Below are 19,462 nucleotides of genomic sequence, written 5' to 3'. Positions count from 1 at the left end.
ACTCCTGAGGTAGGAACTTCTGATGCGAGAATTTTTGACGGATTTCTCTTCTAGGTATGCCCTAAATTTCGAAATTTCTTGCTGCGCTTTTGCTGGCTACCTGGGATAGAAGGGGTGGAGAGATATCTGGGAAAAGGAAGAAGAAAAGAAGAGAGAAAAATCGAGATCCTTGAAGGCCTGTGAGAGAAGTCTAGAGGAAGGGGAGAGAGAGCAGAAAAGCAGGAGAGAGGGGCGGAAAAGAGCAGCAAGGGAGGCGTGGAAGTGGCACTTGTGATGGTACGGAGTAGGTAGGGGCAAAGAGAGGCTTGTCAGCCTGTGCAATAGGCTGAGTACAGCCTGCGCAATAGGCTGTGTACAGCCTGCGCAACAGGCTGCGAACAGCCTGCGCATAGGGCTGCGTGCAGCCTGCGCAGGGGGGTGCTTTTTTCGAAAAAGCACCCCTCCAAAGCTAGAGGGGCTTGGCCTTTTTTGGAAGCTCAGCTTCCAAATAAGGCTGCCCTGCACCCTATATAGGTGGGGGCAGGGTACTAGCCTACCCACAAGCAGCCTAGAGCTTCGAGCCATCATCTCGATTTCAGCGCCAGCTTGCCTCATCCGACTCTGCCTGCGCCAGCGCTGCTCTGCATCGAGCAGACTGCAGCGCTCGTACCTTGCCTGCGTCAGCCTGCAACAGCCATCGAAGGCTCTGCATCAGCACCGTACGGACTGTACGGAATATCTGTGCCAGCCCTGCAACAGTACCGTACGATCTGCGTCAGCCCTGCACCTGCTGCTGCGAACCCCGACTGCGCTCCTGAACCTGCAGACTGTACGGACGCCATACAGCTACGTCAGCACTATACGGCCTCCGTCAGCAACTGTACGGCCTGTGTCAGCAGCCGTACAGCCACGTCAGCGATCGTACGGCCTGCGTCATCAGACCGTACAGCTACTCCAGCAGCACGCGCATAGGGTTGCGGGTTCGGAGAGGTCTCGGGATTTGTGGGCTCCGATTCGCCAGGTTCCAGCATCTCTTTCCGTCGGCATCTTTCGGGACGGTTTTCTTCTGCTCCATTCTCCTCTGTGCTTCGTTTCATTCAGTTATTTCTCTCAGTTCGTATTCAAATCAAATTTCAGTCATGTCTGATGCTGCAAATCCCGAGTTCACCATGGGAAAGCAGGATTTGGGAGAGGAGGATCAGGGTCTTTATGATGACCTGATAACCAAAAAGGCCTTCAGTGAATTTACGACTGCTCTAGATGGAAAATTTGAGCAGGTCAATGCAAATCAATCGGGGTTGACACAGCAACTCCAGGGGATTCAAGCAACTCTCACCCTTCTGGCTAGCACTGTGTAGGCACTCACGCATGTGGATGCCATGGCTTCAGTGCTAGGCCCGAATATAACTCCAGATCCTTTTCCGGGCGATTAAAAGTCGAGAACAAAGGAGGTAGTTGACACTTGGTTACACAAGTGGCAGGTACACTTCCAATTCCACCCCTATCCAGATGAGAAAAAGATCCAGCTTGCAGCAGGGTTTATGTCAGGTAAAGCCTTGCTATGGTGGAAAGAACTCCAGCCTAAGCCTGATACTTGGACAGATCTTGAGGGCATCTTCAGGAAGGAGTTCTTGAAGAAGGAGGATGATTACGATATCGTTGGCAAGCTCAAGGCCCTCGATATGTCAAAATTAAACTTGACCTTTGAAGTTTATCTTCAAAGATTTAGGGATCTGCAAACTAGGGCCACTAAAATGGATCCAGTGACCTTGTTAGGTTTCTTCGTGGATGGTTTGCCAGATTCCTACAAGTTGCAGATAAAGAACAACAAGTGCACAACGTTGCAGGAGGCCATGACATATGCACGCATATATGATGATACCATGGCCGGTACCAAGGCAACCATAGTTACCGATACGAGTGGAAAGAACAAACGCAAGTTCTTTCAGCATACGACTGGTATTGCGGAGACGAAGTCTACGGACAACGCCTCCAGGAAAAGCTTAACTCCAGCAAAGAATGGTAAGGCCCGTTTCCTTCGCACTCTCAGGCTCAAGAAAGAGGGCCAATGTTTCTATTGCGAGGAGCGGGGCCACACAAAGAATGAGTGTCCTAAGCGGAAGAACCAAAAGTTGGTGCTAGGACCGAAGCTCCAGGCGGGTCCACGTACCGCAGCCAAGGGAGCAAACCAAGTCACGATGACAGGTATTTCAGTAAATGTCATTACCTGCCCCCTTTCTTGTAATTGTACTTTCAATACTTCGTTGTTTGGTTCCCATGATCTTTTCCGAGTTTATGGAGAAGTTAGGGACCAACAGGTTCACATTCTCTTTGATCCGGGCAGCTCTCACAATTTTGTTAATTACAAATTTGTGCAGAAGATGGGGCTGTCCACAGTACCTAGCGACCACACCTATGAGGTGCAGCTTCCAGCTGGGACGCAGTTTTGGGATCGCAAGGTTGAAGCGCTTCCTATCCGGATTCAGGCCTACACGGGAGCTCTTACATGTTATGTTATGCATTTGGAGCATGTAGACTTGTTGATCGGGATAGAGTGGTTTAAAACCCACAATATTCAGATCGGATGGACGGCGCATACGCTTTCTTTTGTAGATAAGGACACCCAATTTTGTATTCAGTGTGATCAAATTCCCCCTTCTCAGGGGCCTATTGTATCTGCGATGCAGCTTCGGAATATATTAAACAATTCTCATTATGATGTCTATCAGTGTGTTTTGATTCCACTTTCTTCATTTGTTGTTTCGGTAATTAACAAGAATGAATTAAGTGTGTTTGAACACCGTGAATTGAGAATGTTGTTAGATAATTTTAAGGACGTATTCCCAGCTCAACTGCCGGAAGGTTTACCTCCAGAACGGCAGTAGATCAATGCATAGACTTAGTCCCAGGGGCTCAACCTATCAGTGTACCACCTTATAGGATGAGCCAGGTAGAGGAGGATGAAATAGCTATCCAGCTTCAGGATTACCTGAATATGGGCTATATCCACCCAAGTAAATCACCTTGGGGTGCACCTGTCCTCTTAAGAAAGAAGAAAGATTCTTTCTGGAGAATGTGTATAGATTATAAACGATTAAATAAAGTCACAATTAAGAACCGCTATCCTTTACCTCGTTCCGATGATCTGATAGACCGTTTGGCCGGAGCGAAGTATTTCACTAAGATTGATTTGCGTACGGGTTATCACCAAATCCGTATCTATGCTAAACACATAGATAGGACCGCATTTCGGACTAGGTATGGTCATTACGAGTTCCTCGTATTACCTTTTGGTTTGACCAATGCTCCTGCTACTTTTCAGCAGATGATGAACGATTTGTTCAGGGATTTTCTGGGCAAATTTGTTGTAGTGTTCTTAGATGATATCTTGGTATATAGTAAAACGCTTGAGGATCATATAGGACACCTCCGGGTTGTCTTAGTTGTTCTAAGACAGCATAAGCTTTATGCCAAGATGAGTAAATGTGACTTCTTTATGAAGGAGATCATTTACTTAGGACACAAGATTTCTTTTGAAGGTATTAGCATTGATCTGGATCGTATCCAGAAGGTTTTAGAATGGCCTATCCCTCAGACTGTGAAACAACTTCGTTCTTTCCTAGGATTTACGGTATTTCTTCGGAAGTCAGTGCGTGATTATTCACATATCACGGCACCCTTGACCAACATATTGAAAGGTCGTGGACGCAGGTCTACCCAGCCGATCTCTTGGAATGATGCAATGAACAAGGCTTTTGAAACCTTGAAGTTTTCTATCAAGGAAGCACCCGTAACCCGATCCTACCCGGCCTTATGTTTTAGAGGCTGATGCGAGTGATTATGCGATTGGGGCAGCTCTATTCCAAGAGGGCAGACCTGTAGCTTTCGAGAGTAAGAAGCTAGACGACACTCAGTATCGTTGGCCCACACTTGAGAAGGAACTTTATGCTGTAGTGTATGCTCTCAAGGTTTGGAGACACTACTTGTATGGTTCAAAGTTCTTTGTATTGACTGATCACCAGTCGATTAAGTATGTGTGTGATGGATCAGAATTGAGGGGAAAGAAAGCTAGATGAGCAGAGCTAATGCAAGATTTTGATTTCGGAATACGTTATCGTAAGGGTTCGTTGAATAGTGTGGCGGATGCCTTAAGTCGAGTTAAGTTTGTAAATGCTTTGTCATTTACGGAAATATCCTCAGACCTATTTCAATCCTTGAGAGAGCTATACGCAACTGATAGTCATTTCAGTTCTTATTGGCAGAGAGTCCAGGATGGGAGCTCCATGGTTGACCAGGACTCAGGGATTGTGCCACCTAGGATACAGATGGCAGGAGGTCAGTGGATGATTAGGAACGGCTTGCTGTTCCGGAATGAAAAGATGTGTGTGCCTGATGTTCTGGACCTTAAATCCAAGATTCTATGGGAGTGTCATGATGCTCCTAGTGCGGGACATCCAGGTATACATAGGACTCTGTCTCTTGTGAAGCATACCTTTTATTGGCCTAAGATGCGTGCATTTATAGAGAACTATATAGTAGGTTGCCGGGTTTGTCAGGTTACTAAGGCTGAACGCCTTAGAAGCGCGGGCTTATTACAGCCTTTACAGATTCCAAGTAATAAATGGGAAAGTATTTCCATGGATTTTATTACTGGTTTACCTCGAACGCGCAAGGGTCATGACTCTATTTGGGTCATAGTCGACTGTTTGACAAAAATGGCTAGATTCTTACCTACAAGAACAACTATTTCAGCTGTTCAGTTGGCTCACGAGTTTGTGGATCACTTGTTCAAGCTGTATGGTTTGCCATCTGACATAGTCAGTGACAGGGACTCAAAGTTTACAAGTACCTTTTGGACACTTGTATTTGAGAAGTTGGAAACTACTCTAAGTATGAGTTCCTCGGATCATGCACAATCTGATGGCAGTACAGAAAAGGTCAACCAGTTGGTTGAAGACATGCTTCGGGCATATGTATCTAAGAGACAGTCTTCATGGGAAGATTATCTACCCATGATTGAATTTGCTTACAACAGTGCAAAGCATTCTAGTACTGGTTACAGTCCTTTTATGCTTATGTACGGGTTTCAACCTAAGTCACCAGTTATGGTTGGATTAAAAAGGGATTCAAAATGATGCTGCTAAGAACTTCTTGCAAGACATGTAGGAAATGTTGCAGTTTGCCAAGGAGTCTATTAGAAGTGCCCAAGATCGGGACAGATTTTATGCTAATAGACATCGTTCACCCAGAGAGTTCTCTGAAGGAACGATGGTATATTTGAGAATTCCTAAGGAATCCAAGAGCCTAAGTACTAGTTTGGTTCCGAAATTATCCCCCAGATACTGTGGCCCATTCAAGGTCATTAAAAGAATTGGACCAGTTGCATATCGACTAGAATTGCCTCCTGATGTTAAAGTACATCCAGTCTTTCATGTCAGTAGACTGAAAGAAGTATTGGGTGCAGATGATCAACTTGTTTCTCCTCATGAGATTATAGAAGTTACAGATTTGACTTTTATTCCTCATGAACCTGAGTGTATTCTTGAATTTCGTGAAAGACAGATTCGTAATCGTACTATCACGGAATACAAGATCAAGTGGAAGGATCGTGTTGAGGAGGATGCAACATGGGAGACATTACACAACCTCCAAAGAACATTTCCAGATTTCTTAGCGAACTCAGGAGTGAGTTCTTAGAGGAGGGGGAGTATGTCATGTGCACGGATTGGTATCTGACGTGTACTAGGTACACAGAACTAGCTCAAGTTAGCCTGGGGAGGCTTAGAGCTAGGCAGGCTTGATTCTCGGGTTGAGTGGCAAGGGTACGAACTATTTATAGGTCTTCGCTATTTTTGGCGCCGGGGCCCGAGTCTATAAAAGAGGCCCAGGGGGTTCAATTCTCAGTGTGCAGTTGGGAGCAAGTCTCGTTCCCAGGTGCTAGGTCTGATCCTGGATTGAGTCGCGGACGCGCGCCTGCATCTTAGCGTAGCCCAAGGCCCAGTGGCAGATCCAGGGCTTCATTGCGCCACCTGGTGGTATGGGACACCAGGCTGGTTTGGATCTGATTGGGAGTTCGTGCCAGTAGCTCAGCTCGTGGCTTGGAGGGGACATCTTCTGATTCGGGATCACATCCCGTAGATGTCACGGTTGGGTGGTGAGCAGCCTGCTCAGTTCTGATGTTGTGTGTGGTTGTTTTGCAGATCAGGGGTTTCAGGAGTGCTGGGACGTGTCAGTGCAGCTCTAAAAACTGGCCAGCAGAGCCCCTACCAGCCGACCTACAAGTCGGCCTGGTTGGCTGCCTTTGCATGGCATATAAACAGGCCTTCACGCCTAAACCATATCATGGAAACTGGCATAGATAGATATAAATTAGGTCAGTTGAGATTCTTGAATGAAGGTATGTTGCATGAGACCATCATGATTGGTGCTGTATGGAGTGTATCCTTTCCTTCCTCTTTTAGCGATTGCTACAGCTGTAGCTGACAGCCAACATATGAGATGGAGAGTGCGCTGCCATTGGCCTGGTTTTGAGGTACTCAGGATTGTACTCGTTTCTCACAAGGAAGTTCTTTTTTTTGGGGGGGGGGGGGGGTTGTTGATATTGTTTATTGTGCATAAGGCGTTTTATTAACTGATACCTAAAAGAGCATGTTTATGGGCACTCAGTGGCCATGCATGGTTATTGGCATTCACATGGATCTTATGTTTCTAGTGCAGCAGTATTGCTTTGATATACGTAAAGTACATAAAGTTACATTTTTGATGATGGCCATGCAATGTTGATGCTAAACTGTAGGTTATGGAGTCTCCTTTGCCAAAGGCACCCATTGATACTTCTGTGGTCACACATTGGCTAGCAATTGAAGGAGTACAGCCCGCTACAGCTGAAAATGTCACTTTTGAAAGTACAGTGAGCTGTTCCTTATCTTTTGCAGACCTACCTTCGTTTTGGTTAAACTGAGCCAACACAGAGTTCTAGGATTAAATGTCCATTATATACCAAACTGATATAACTTCTAGTGCAAGGGGATCAACGGATTGCTTTTTTAACATCTTTATGTGTTTGTATCATTCAGTACTTTCATCTTCATTGAACTCCAAAAAGGCAGATACTATACCTTCTAAAATAAAAGACGAAGACTTTCCAGTTGAAGTCAAACTTCCTATCAGACATGTTCTATCTAGAGAACTGCAGGTAATGATGTTATCTGAATATTGCCAATTTTGGTTATTGCTCTCTTATTCCAGCCTTCTAATATGCTGTGGTGAACAGTGTGCTACTTCTTGCATTGAATGAGTTGGACATTACATATATATCCAATTTCTCAGATTGAATGAGTTAGAAATAGCTTTTTTTTTTGGGGGGGTTATTGATAGAATTAAACTCTTTACTTTGGGATGGGAGACATGTCAACCAAAAGCACAAGCTCTGTGTCAAAAGAGTGCAAATTTCTGTGAACGAATGCACACTTGAAAATACATGTTGGAATAATAGGTCCGTTGTCCCACCTGTAAGACCCACATAAGGAGAACACAGGGACATGGTACCAATGTACAAACAGGCGGCAATAGAGTCTGCTATGTGAGCATGAGGAGAAGCCATATGGGCAGATTTGGGTGGAGAACGACATCCACATGGCAGCCATGTGGACAGCACTGTACACTGCCACATGGGCTGCTGTGCAGTCCACTGCCTAAGGTTGGCAGGAGCACTGAATTAGTGCTAACCTCTACAGCTGGTACATGACCAGATGATAGATGCCTACATTGCAGAGTCTGTGCAAAGTTTTAGAGAAAAGGATAGCTTGCTACTGCCCAGTGCCAATCCTTACGCAGCAGAATAAGAAAAGTCTTTAGATCTCACAATGGAAACTTTGAATGCCAACTCACTCCCTGCGCTTGTATGTATGTAGAGAACACCTTAGAGAGAGAGAGAATACTCACAGATGTACAGCCAATTAGTCTCATATATAGATAATAGATCCAAGTACAGATGTGACAAGTACAGATGTGACTATTGTGAGATTGAAACTGCACTATGTTGCATTTTTAGAGGATGAGTTTGGGTATATGCTTCTGCCGTATTAGCGGACATGCAAATTTCACCTTGTGAAGTTTTCGTCCAAGTTGCGGCATGTTGGTATTGTGATAATTCTTCCTATCTTAAATGGTGCATTGCCCTATCAGCTAGATTTAGATGCTCGTTTGGGAGAGACTAAAATGAAATCGTTTAGACTTCACACGTAGTTGTAGCTTGAATGAAGAGATTTTGGACTACTTTTTGATTAGCCTTCTCCTTTAGTGCTAGCCTTCGTCATGGCTGAGTCTGCCCTTCACCTCCGGAGTGCCGAAAGAAACTCAGTACGAAGACTTTGTATAAAAGGATGCTCAAGTATGTGTGGGTGTGTGGATTTGTATGTGTGAGAGCATATTTTTATACTATGGTCTACACCCACTATTGGGCGCTGATGACGTCAGTGGGGATGTCATAGTAGCTAGTCCCTGCTATGCGTGATGTAGTTTATGGTTTTCAATCTTATGAGTGACTATTGTGAGATTGAAACTGCACTATGTTGTGTTTTTAGAGGATGAGTTTGGGAATGTTCTTGGATTCATCTAGGTATATACAAAACCTTGTCAAATCTGTACCATCATCTACAGCAAACAAATGCTGAGGTAGCACACTAGGCTCACTTCTCAGACTCTTTTTGCTGTTCCTACTGTGGTAGAACTGTCCGAGCTCACCGCGTGTCTTTGACCGACTTTAGTGGCTGCTTGTGTGACTACCTTTTGATTAGCCTTCTCCTTTAGTGCTAGCCTTCATCATGGCTGAGTCTGCCCTTCACCTCCGGAGTGCCGACAGAAACTCAGTACGAAGACTTTGTATAAATGGATGCTCAAGTATGTGTGGGTGTGTGGATTTGTATGTGTGAGAGCATATTTTTATACTATGGTCTACACCCACTGTTGGGCGCTGATGACGTCAGTGGGGATGTCATAGTAGCTAGTCCCTGCTATGCATGATGGAGTTTATGGTTTTCAACCTTGTGAGTGACTATCATGAGATTGAAACTGCACTATGTTGTGTTTTTAGAGGATGAGTTTGGGAATGTTCCTGGATTCATCTAGGTATATGCTTCTGCCGTATTAGCGGACATGCAAATTTCACCTTGTGAAGTTTTCGTCCAAGTTGCGGCCTGCTGGTATTGTGATAATTCTTTCTATCTTAAATGGTGCGTTGCCCTATCAGCTAGATTTAGATTTAGATGCTCGTTGGGGAGAGACTAAAATGAAAATGTTTAGACTTCACAAGCAGTTGTAGCTTGAATGAAGAGATTTTGGACTACCTTTTGATCAGCCTTCTCCTTTAGTGCTAGCCTTCATCATGGCTGAGTCTGCCCTTCACCTCCGGAGTGCCGACAGAAACTCAGTACGAAGACTTTGTATAAATGGATGCTCAAGTATGTGTGGGTGTGTGGATTGTGGGGATGTCATAGTAGCTAGTCCCTGCTATGCATGATGGAGTTTATCGTTTTCAACCTTGTGAGTGACTATCATGAGATTGAAACTGCACTATGTTGTGTTTTTAGAGGATGAGTTTGGGAATGTTCCTGGATTCATCTAGGTATATAGCTGCTTGTGTGAATCTGCTACTGATCTTCTTATAGATCCTCCTGTGCACTCTTTTAAAAGATGTAGACCTGCCTGTGTGTGTGCACCTGGATGATGCAAATGCTTTGGCAGACTGACTGCTGTGAAAATGCTGCATACAAGCACTCTCTTCTGCTCTCCAACAGCACCATGGAAGAGGCTAGAGTGGCGACTGAACTGCTCAATGGCCTGTGTTAAGGGCCTTTTGTAGGCTAATAGACCTTGCAGACATGGCGGACCAGTAGGCTGAGCTGGCTGACCAGCTCACAGACTGGGCTAATCAGTGTGTGGCATGACTTGCTTGTGTGCCTATACAAGGGCTTGGTCCACCCATGTAACATGCAGCGGTAATCTGATTGTGTAATTCAAAGCAAGACCTTCTCTAAACCTTTAGCGAGGAATTAGCTTTGTACACCATAGAGAGAGAAAGCAGATGAGGGTAGAGAGAGAGTAGAGTCGACAACCGATTGGGTCCCTGTACCCACTGAGGGCCCCCTCCCCCAATCAGGGGAGAATTGTATACTTGGAGAACTGAGAAATACAAAGAACACACTTCGAGAGAGCACGGAACGCGCTTCTGAAGAGCTCACTGTGCACATGTAGAGTAGACCCTAAGATCTGAGAGGCAACACAAACCAATACCGAGACCTTGATGCTGTCCACATTGACGATGTGGAACGCTTCTGCAAGGCAAGGGAGAGACCTTGATGCTGTCCACACTGATGATGTAGGACACTTTTGCAAGGCAAGGGAGAGGCTTGTGCTGTCCATCGGAATGCAGGGTTACTACGTGAGTGAGAGAGTGAAAGCTAGGAGTGATAGATCCTATAAGAGAGCTGAGAGATGACTGAAATAAAGAGCTGAGAGATGACTGAAATAAAGAGCGGAGAATGAGCTGTGTAAAACTGTAAGAGATAACTGAAAAGAGCTGCTGAAACAAACCCCAAGCCTTACTCCTTTTGCTGTCCCGACTCCTCGTCTGATGCGTTGCAGGAGCACCTTCCTAGAGGGCTGAACTGATGCCAAAGGCTGAGGCTGGTCAGAGGGCCACTGGGGGTGAGTGTCAAGCTTTTCAGAGGGGGCTGAGGAGGGGCTGTAGGAGGCTGAAGGAGGGGGGGGACTGAATGAGGAAAGAGGGCCTGGAGGCCCCCTATTTATAGGGCTTTTGGGGCTGGTAGGCTGGTCCCTTGGCCCCATAAAGGCAGCCCTAGGCCCCATAAATGGCAGCCTAGGGAGGGTTGCAGGGTAGCCTATAAAAGCAGCCCTTCCCCTGCCATTCTCTTCACTTGTTCCAGCCTTGAGGGGTCCTAGAAGGGGCCCTTATCCTAGGCTAGACCTAAACCTATCCCTAAACCTAAGACGGAAACACTACCCTATGGTTCTCCAGTGGGTACTAGTGAACAAGGACTGATCTTCCAACTTGACCTAAGGCTGAGAGAATGACTTACGTAGCTTCTACTTGACTGTCCTTGGACAAGGGCTCACAAAGCGGTCACAACATACAATTAAATCTCCTATTAGGGAACTATTACGCACTTGTCTATGTAGCTAGTATGTCACTTTGCACCCAAGTGTAGGGGTGCATGTGACAACCCACCTTTGTGTGGGTCTTGTCTTAGTCAGTTCCTTGCATATATCCACAACCTAATCTATAAATGAGGCCGATCCAATTTGTGGTATTGTTAGCTAATGGATGCACAAAAGTGATAGAGCTAATCTTGCCTTTATAGCCACTCTCATCCACATTATATGCTACTGGAAAACAAAGCACAGAGCAAAGGAACACTCATACAAAGTCTTCATCTCTACACACATCAACACTCAGTACATCTTTAGGCCACATGTCTTTAGGAAGCCATTCTACTTCAGCCCACTCCTCATCATTCACATGCACTACCACAGACCAATAATCTCCGTGAACCAAGGAAAGCATAATCTCAACATGAAAACCCTCAAACAAGACGCCAAGTACTTCTGTCCCAAGATCAAGAGATAAAATCATCATTCACTTTAAGTGCATCAGTAGAAACAACTCAAGCGAGGATTTCGGTGGGATCAGCAGGGTGTGGGCAGCTTGCATATATAGAGCATGAATACCAGAGTTCAGAGCATGTATCCATGACACAAGAACTCCAATCAAACTTCCACAAGCTGACTGAGAGAAGACATTGAAATACACAAGATTGTGAACCAACTCAATTGTTCATATCACTTTGCCAATGCATCCCCTTGATAAATAATGGATTAGGCTTCAAGTCTGTGAGGTTGGGAAACTTCTCTTGTTTAATCGTGGCAAGAGGTTTGGTTAAGATATCAGCCAACTAACCTTTTGTCTGACCAATTTGATTGCTCAGTCCTTTTCACTTATAAAGTGATGCTGCACCTCAATTGCTTTGTCCAAGCATGAAATATGTCATCATTGTTGCATTTAGTAGAGCTTTCATTCCTAGTCATTAACGGAGTTGGATCTTTTCGAATAAGTCCAATATCATTTAAGATCCTTCTCGACTAGATAGCCTCAGAGGCTGCGTTAGTGGATGCTGACCGATTCTCCTAACTGCCTATAAGGCCATACCAGGGCTAAAGTGGGAACAAACCTCCCCTTAATGGTATGGCTGAAGTATTCTGGAAACATCTCAGGAATCCCTAGAAACTAAATCATGGTTGCACATGTTCATTCATGATGTAGGGAGAGCAGAATCACCTGACAAAAGGTACCAAGTGTAAAGCTTGCCAAAATGCTTTAGACTTGGGTTGTAGTAGAGCCTTCGTGAACAGCTCTACTAAGTTACCCTCCGTCTGAACATAGGACAACTGTATGTCTCCAACTAATAGTCGCTCTCAAACATTGTGATAATAAACCTCTATGTGCTTGGTATGCACATGAAACGGTCTAGCTGACATCAATATCTGCAAATAACTTACGGAGCCTCACACACTATCGGTGCCTTGCAATAGTGAGTATAAACGATGAGTGCAAGGCCTTGTGTTGCTAGCTTAGATTCGAGACGAAGCACCATCTTTTGGTCGAGGAGACCAAATGAGAATATCATTGGCTGCTCCATTGAAAGAACAGGGAATTTATCCATTAGAACGACCAAGAATTACTAAACATCTTGATTAACAATAACTCCCAAGGATTTTTGGCAAAACTTCCTTCAGTGGAGGTCCCCTCTCGCAGACCCGACCATGTTGCACACTCATGCATACATCCTATATGGCATCCCCAACCAACATACACTAGACGTCCCACAACTACCTTCCTCTACCTCGTGCTCACCCAACTCTCAAGTTACGCAATGGTTTAGCCAAAGACACAAGGGGCTATGCACTGAATACGTTGCATGTATCCTAGCCGCCGATGCCATTTGCATTGATTTCTCCCATACCTGAGCTCTTAACACCATTATCTCAATCCATAAGGTAGGGGATCCCATGAGTCCGAAAAACTACGGGACCATCATGATATATTCAAAGATTTATGCATCAACATGTGATATTCAAGTTGGTTGGTTTGCAGAGTGTGAGAGATTTAGAGCTACATGGCAGACAGGCTTTCGGACAGACCATGCTAGATAAGACCACATCTTCACACTGAGAGTTGTCATTGAGCAATGAGGAGTCTTGAGCACGGTTGCTTTGTGGATTTTTGTAAACCCTTTGATATAGTACCATGGTGACTTCTCAATCTAGGGTACAGGCAGGACATCATTTGGGCTGTATGGGCACTTTATGAGAGGGTATTAGGTAGAGTCAGGTTGCTGATTGGGCGGACAGAGGATATCATGAGTACAATTTGGGTCAAATAAGGTTATCCGTTATGATCGACTTCGTTTGGCCTATACATCTATGAGCTCAAGTCCTTCATCATGACACTTGGAGGAGTAGGTTTACTCCTAGCTGGATCCCTGATCCTGATTCTACTATACGCAGATGATGTAGTTCTTCTCTTCTCATCAGTGCAAGGCCTCCAACGGCACTTGGATGCACTCTAGACTTTCTGCGAGACACATGATTTGAAGATCCACCTTTGTGAAACCAAGGTCATGATCTTCAACACATCTTGGGCAGCCCACATCGAGAGGAATTTACCTTCAAGATGGGGAACCAGTGGAGATTATTGCATCCTATACGTACATGGAGTCCTCTTCTCTGGCTTGATCTTCGCAATCAACCAGCCATGTAGGCTCATTTGAGTAGAGGATATGACGCACTAGCCATACTAGAGCGCTGCTTTTGCTCACATTTTAAGGACCCTAGAACCAAGTATCTTTTTTATGATTCAGTTGTTCGCCCAGCTGGGATGCACGGCAGTCCCTTTTGAGGGACAAATCTATCGTTCATAGAGTCATATTGTGCTAGCAGAGTTTAGGGCTACCCCTTTACAGCTTGGTGCAGTCTTTCAGGTGGTCGCCTATCTTCATAGGTTCATGGACTTTTAGCATCTTGACATCTAGACGACACAGATTGCCATGGCTGCCCTTGATCTCATCTATTGCACTAGAGGCTGCTCGGGATAAAAGGATTGTTAGAATTATTATTATAATTTAGTAGTGACCAATGTAACGTAATAAGTAGGTTAGGGGCACTTTTTCCTCCTTTAGAGGTTTTTCCCCCTAACCACAGCTAGCTCACTAACTACGGTTAGTGAAGGATAAGGTTTTGTCACTTAGACAAAACCAATTCCACTTCTTGTATTAGACACTTCTTCTATTGCAAGCACTACGTTCAGCTCTCTTGCTCTCACACTCTCTTTTCTAACATTTGGTATCAGAGTAGCAAGACCCTACTCCTAGTTCCCTGCCCTGCCCCCTGCTCCTTGCCCACAAGCTCTCCCTGCTCCAAGCTCCTTGCTCGCAGATCCCGTCCGTACAGCCGTACTATCCTACGCCGTACAACGTACGGACTTTCGTATTGCAGCTCGTCATCCGTATGCTGCTCTTGCGCTGTTGTCCGTACAAGTCGTATGGACTGCTCCACATAGTCGTACATTCGCAGCTAGTCCGTACATCCGCCGTACCCGCACCATACTACACGTTCCGTACAGATCTGTGCTGATTGTCCGTACAGGAAGGAGGACCATACATCCGTACACAGGTTTCCGTACATTTCGTCCGTACACAAGAATCCGTACACAGTCGTCCGTACACTGGCGTCCGTACACTGGCATCCGCGTTTCGTGCAGTTGTCTGTATACTTTTGTTCCCGACTTCAAGGTGCTTCTTTGAGGTTGCAGCTCCGTTCTATAAGTACATTTTGGGGCTCTTTTGTTTGCATATGCACACAGGTGCATTTGTGCAGTGAGCCATTGTTTTGGATGCAATTTCTAGCAAGAAATTGGGGCTTTCACAATTACACTGCAATTTTGCAGTGAAATTTGGGGCTTTTGCAGGCAGAGTTCAACTTGTGTAACATTTGGGGCTTTCAGATCATTTGCCCTCTTTTGTATGCAATTTCCCACAAGAAATTGGGGCTTTTGCATTTGGGTTGCAATTTTGCAGGTAAAAGGGCATTTTGGAAGTTTGCAAACAGTTTTGGACTCAGTACGAGTCGAATTGCAGACTTTTGCCACTTTTTGCAGATTCTATTTGCAGATTTTTGGGGCATTGAGCAGAGCAGTGTGGTGCATTTTGAGCCTTTGACATGCTGTGATAGTATTTGTCACTGTGGGCATATTATTCTTTGCAGATTTTACTTGTGCATTTTATATCCCAGGAAGGGATTTCACCTGGTCCATCTGCTGTATTTTTTTCTGAAATTATCTAGTGAAAATGGCTCAAAACAACTCAAATGAGGTGTTCGGGGTTCTCACACAGGAGGATAAGTTGGATGGCACCAACTACTACTTGTGGAGTTTCATGGTTTGCAATATTTTGGTTGGCAGAAATCTTTGGGATTATGTGAATGGAGATGAAGAAAGACCAGATACAACGCCTATACCTGTCACTCCTACAGCTGGAGGCAGGGGTAGAGGTACAAATACAGCACAGGTGATTGGAGCAGCTGCTCCAGGAGCTCCCACAGCAGAGCAGAAAAGATGGGACTCTAGAGATGCACAAGCTCTTTCAGTAATTTCTCTTTTTGTCAAGAGGTTCATTATACCTCATATTCGGTCATGCAAGACATCTATGGCAGCTTGGGTAATACTTGAGAGTATGTTTGCAGCAAGGAACGATGCCAGTGTTTCTTTTCTGAAGCGAGAACTTTCCCATACACATATGGAGGAGACAGATTCCATGAATTCTCTCCTCACAAAGCTTCAGGATCTCAGGGAACAATTGTTGAACATTGATGAAGTCATTCTAGATTTAGAGATGATCTCCACCACTCTGAGCTCTCTTCCTGTGTCTATCTCGGTTTCCACACCTTGCTGAATATGTCATTTAGGGGGGGCAGCAATCCTCTCTCCTTTCACGAGTTGGTAGGACTTCTGTTGCAGGAGGAACAAACACGAAGAAATATGGCAACCCGGGTTGGCGAGCATGCTATGCTCTCTAAGTTCAAGTCCAAGGGTAAAGGGCAGCAAAAGCCACATGCCCATCAGCCCACACATCAGAATAAAGCTGATTCTGGACAGCCTTCTTATAAGGCACAAGGTGATACAAACAAGCAGAAAAAGAAGGGCATCTGTCATTATTGCAAGAAGCCAGGTCATTATATTGGAGAGTGCAAGAAGCGCATAGCCAAAGAAAAGAAAAGGGATTCTGGTATGGCTGTATCAGATGCATCAGGTCCACATTGCCATGATGGAGGAGATGTTGCAGCCAACTTGGTTGAAGAGCACTATGCCTTTTTGTCTTGCACTTCAGATTTTTCAGTGGGTAGTTCAGATACTACAGCCACTAATCATGATGATCCATATGCTTTTTTGACTTGCAGTTACGATCCTTCAAAGGATGAATGCTATTTCAGTGTTGATGAGACACTACATACTTGGTATTTTGATAGTGGTGCTTCAAAGCACATCACTTCCAAGAAAAATCTGTTTGTAACTTTGCATTCTTCACCCACCAAGAAGAAGGTAACTCGTGCAGATAATTCTTCTTATTCAGTGTGTGAAGTGGGAGACATTATTCTCACATCCACTGATGGCACAGATTTCAGAATTTCAGATGTACTCTATGTGTTAGGTATAAAGAAGAATTTGCTTTCAGTGTCCTCACTCAATAGAGGAGGATTTCAGGTTGTTTTTTACGAGGACAAGTGTGCAGTCAGAGACAAAGAAAATGAATATGCTTTGAGGTTGTGTGGCACTTTGTATCGGGGTCTTTTTCAGCTTGATCTGTATGAAAAAAGATCCCATCTTGCATTATCAGTTAGCACTCCCTGCTGCGATGCAGAATGCGGAGTTATGGCATGCCAGGTATGGGCACATGAGCTATGGCAGCTTAATGACACTTCAGAGGCATGATATGGTTGATGCGTTACCTCCTTTGGAGTCGCCTCCTCCTCACGCATGTGAAGGTTGCATTCTTGGCAAAATGCATAGGCTTCCCTTCAAGAAGGATGGTGAAATGAAAGCTACAAAAAAATTGCAGCTTATTCACAGTGATGTCTGCGGTCCCATGAAAACACCTGCTTTTGGGGGTTATCTCTATTTTGTTACATTCATAGATGACTTTACCAACTACACTTGGGTCTATGGTCTCAAGGCAAAATCAGAAGTGTTTATGCATTTCAAACACTTTGTGGCTATGGTTGAGAATGAGATAGGACTCAAGGTGCAGACACTTCGCACAGATCGAGGGGGGGAATATATGTCTCATGAATTTGAGACATTTCTGAAAGAAAAAGGCATTATGCATTAGCTTATAGTGAGGCTTACACCTCAATAGAATGGCAAGGCTGAGCGGAAGAATCGCACTGCCATGGAAATGGATAGATGCATGCTCACAAGTAAGAAGTTGCCTCACAGGTTTTGGCTGGAAGGCCTCATGTGTGCCAACTATATTTTAAATCGGGCTCCTATAAAGGCTTTGAAGACAATCACTCCCTATGAGGCATGGCATGGGAGAAAGCCTTCAGTGGACCATTTCAGAGTTTTTGGTTGTGTAGCATATGCCCACGTGCCTGTGGAGTTCAGACACAAGTTGTTAGATAAGGCACTAAAAAATGCATTTTTGTGGGATATAGTTCACAAAGCAAAGGCTATCGTCTCTACAATCTTGCTACACGCAAGATTTTTGTTAGTAAATATGTCATATTCTCTGAAAATTCTGCACATACAAATGCTGAATTTCAGATTCCGGCCTCTTCAGATGATGTGTTTGAGGGGATGCTTCCTATAGCATTTGGTTCCCCCGCTGAAACTCAGAATTTACAGCAACCTTCGCCAGCTCCACAAGTACAGCTTCAGCCCCCAGCTGAATTGGTACAACCTCAGGGTGTGGATGAAGTTGTCAGGCAAGAAATTCAAGAGATAAACGCAGCCAAAACAGTCCTGCATTGGTTGCTTCAGACTCTTAGGGAGAGTAGGCTTGAAGCTCCATTGCTTGGTAGAACTCGTAGTGCAGTAAGGCACATGGGGGGAGCTCATTTAGTTGAATCAGCTTATGTAGGTACTTTTCTTGATGAGGAGGAGCCTGAGACATTTGAAGAAGCAAAAGATAATGTGCATTGGATGAATGCCATGCACGATGAGTTGCAGTCCATTCATAAAAATCAGATTTAGGTAAGAATGCCATAGGTACACGGTGGGTTTTCAAAGTCAAAAGAAAGCCAGATGGGTCCATTGATCAGTACAAGGCAAGGATGGTTGCAAAAGGATATGCTCAGAAAAAAGGCATAGATTATGAGGAGACTTTTGCTCCTACATGCAGGATGACCACCATCAGGTCAGTTATAGCCATGGCTGCAAATTTTGAATGGAATGTTCATCAGTTGGACGTTAAAACAGCTTTCCTTAATGGAGACTTATTGGAAGAGGTTTCTGTCAAACAACATCCGAGCTTTGAAATTTCAGGAAATGCACTTCAGGTATGCAAGCTGAATAAAGCTTTGTATGGGCTGAAACAAGCCCCACGTGCATGGTATGCCAAAATTGATGCCTTTTTGACCAGCAAGGGGCTGCACAATAGTCTAACTGAGAGCACCCTCTACATCAAGAAGGATGGGGGGGATATTTTGGTCATCATTATTTATGTAGATGACATGCTGCTCACCGGATCAAATGAGGAAGTAATTGTAGATTTCAAGGCCCAATTGAAAGCTACATTTGATATGTCAGACTTGGGCTTGTTACATTTCTTTTTGCAGATCTAGTTTATTCAAGAGAAACGTGGCATTGTTATGTCTCAGTCCAAGTATGTTCAAAAGCTCTTGGACAGAGTCAACATGCATGATTGCAAGTCTATGTCCACTCCCATGGAGCCGGGGCTGAAGCTTACAATGCATGATGCGGGTGAATCAATTGATGTCACACTCTATAGTCAGGCTGTTGGATGCCTCATTTATCTCTGCAATACACGACCTGATATTCAGTTTTCAGTTTCTCAGGTGAGCAGGTATATGCACAGCCCAAAGATTATGCATTGGCAGGCTGTAAAACGCATCTTCCATTACTTGCAAGGTACAAAGTCTTTTGGCTTGATGTTTCCCAGGGGGGGTGACTTGCAGATGCATGCTTACAGTGACTCTGATTGGGCTGGAGACTATGATACTAGGCAGTCCACCAGTGGGAATTGTTTCTTTCTAGGACATGCTTGCATTTCTTGGTTGAGCAAGAAACAGTCTATAGTGGCTACCTCCTCATGTGAAGCTGAGTACAGGGCAGCTTTCACAGCGACAGTTGAATGTGTTTGGTTGCGTCGTTTATTTGCTGATCTTCATCTTT

General features: G+C 44.7%; 1 protein-coding gene across 1 annotated transcript in view; it reads left to right on the top strand.

The window, feature by feature from the left end:
* The window catches only part of LOC147886684 (transcription initiation factor TFIID subunit 6-like), a 71,048-nt gene that overhangs the window by 16,095 nt on the left and 35,491 nt on the right, over positions 1–19,462 (top strand). Inside the window, exons 4-5 of the mRNA XM_087395151.1 lie at positions 6,776–6,884; positions 7,056–7,174. Coding sequence (XP_087251277.1) covers positions 6,776–6,884; positions 7,056–7,174 — 228 coding nt within the window. The remainder of the gene's footprint in view (positions 1–6,775; positions 6,885–7,055; positions 7,175–19,462) is intronic.

Source organism: Dipteris shenzhenensis, chromosome 24, assembly GCF_047967505.1.
Source record: "Dipteris shenzhenensis isolate YYH24624 ecotype China chromosome 24, Dip_SZ_1.0, whole genome shotgun sequence".
In the NCBI taxonomy this organism is placed as follows: Eukaryota; Viridiplantae; Streptophyta; class Polypodiopsida; order Gleicheniales; family Dipteridaceae; genus Dipteris; species Dipteris shenzhenensis.
The sequence above is the reverse complement of the archived record's forward strand: the minus strand, read 5'-3'. Positions and strand labels throughout refer to the sequence as shown.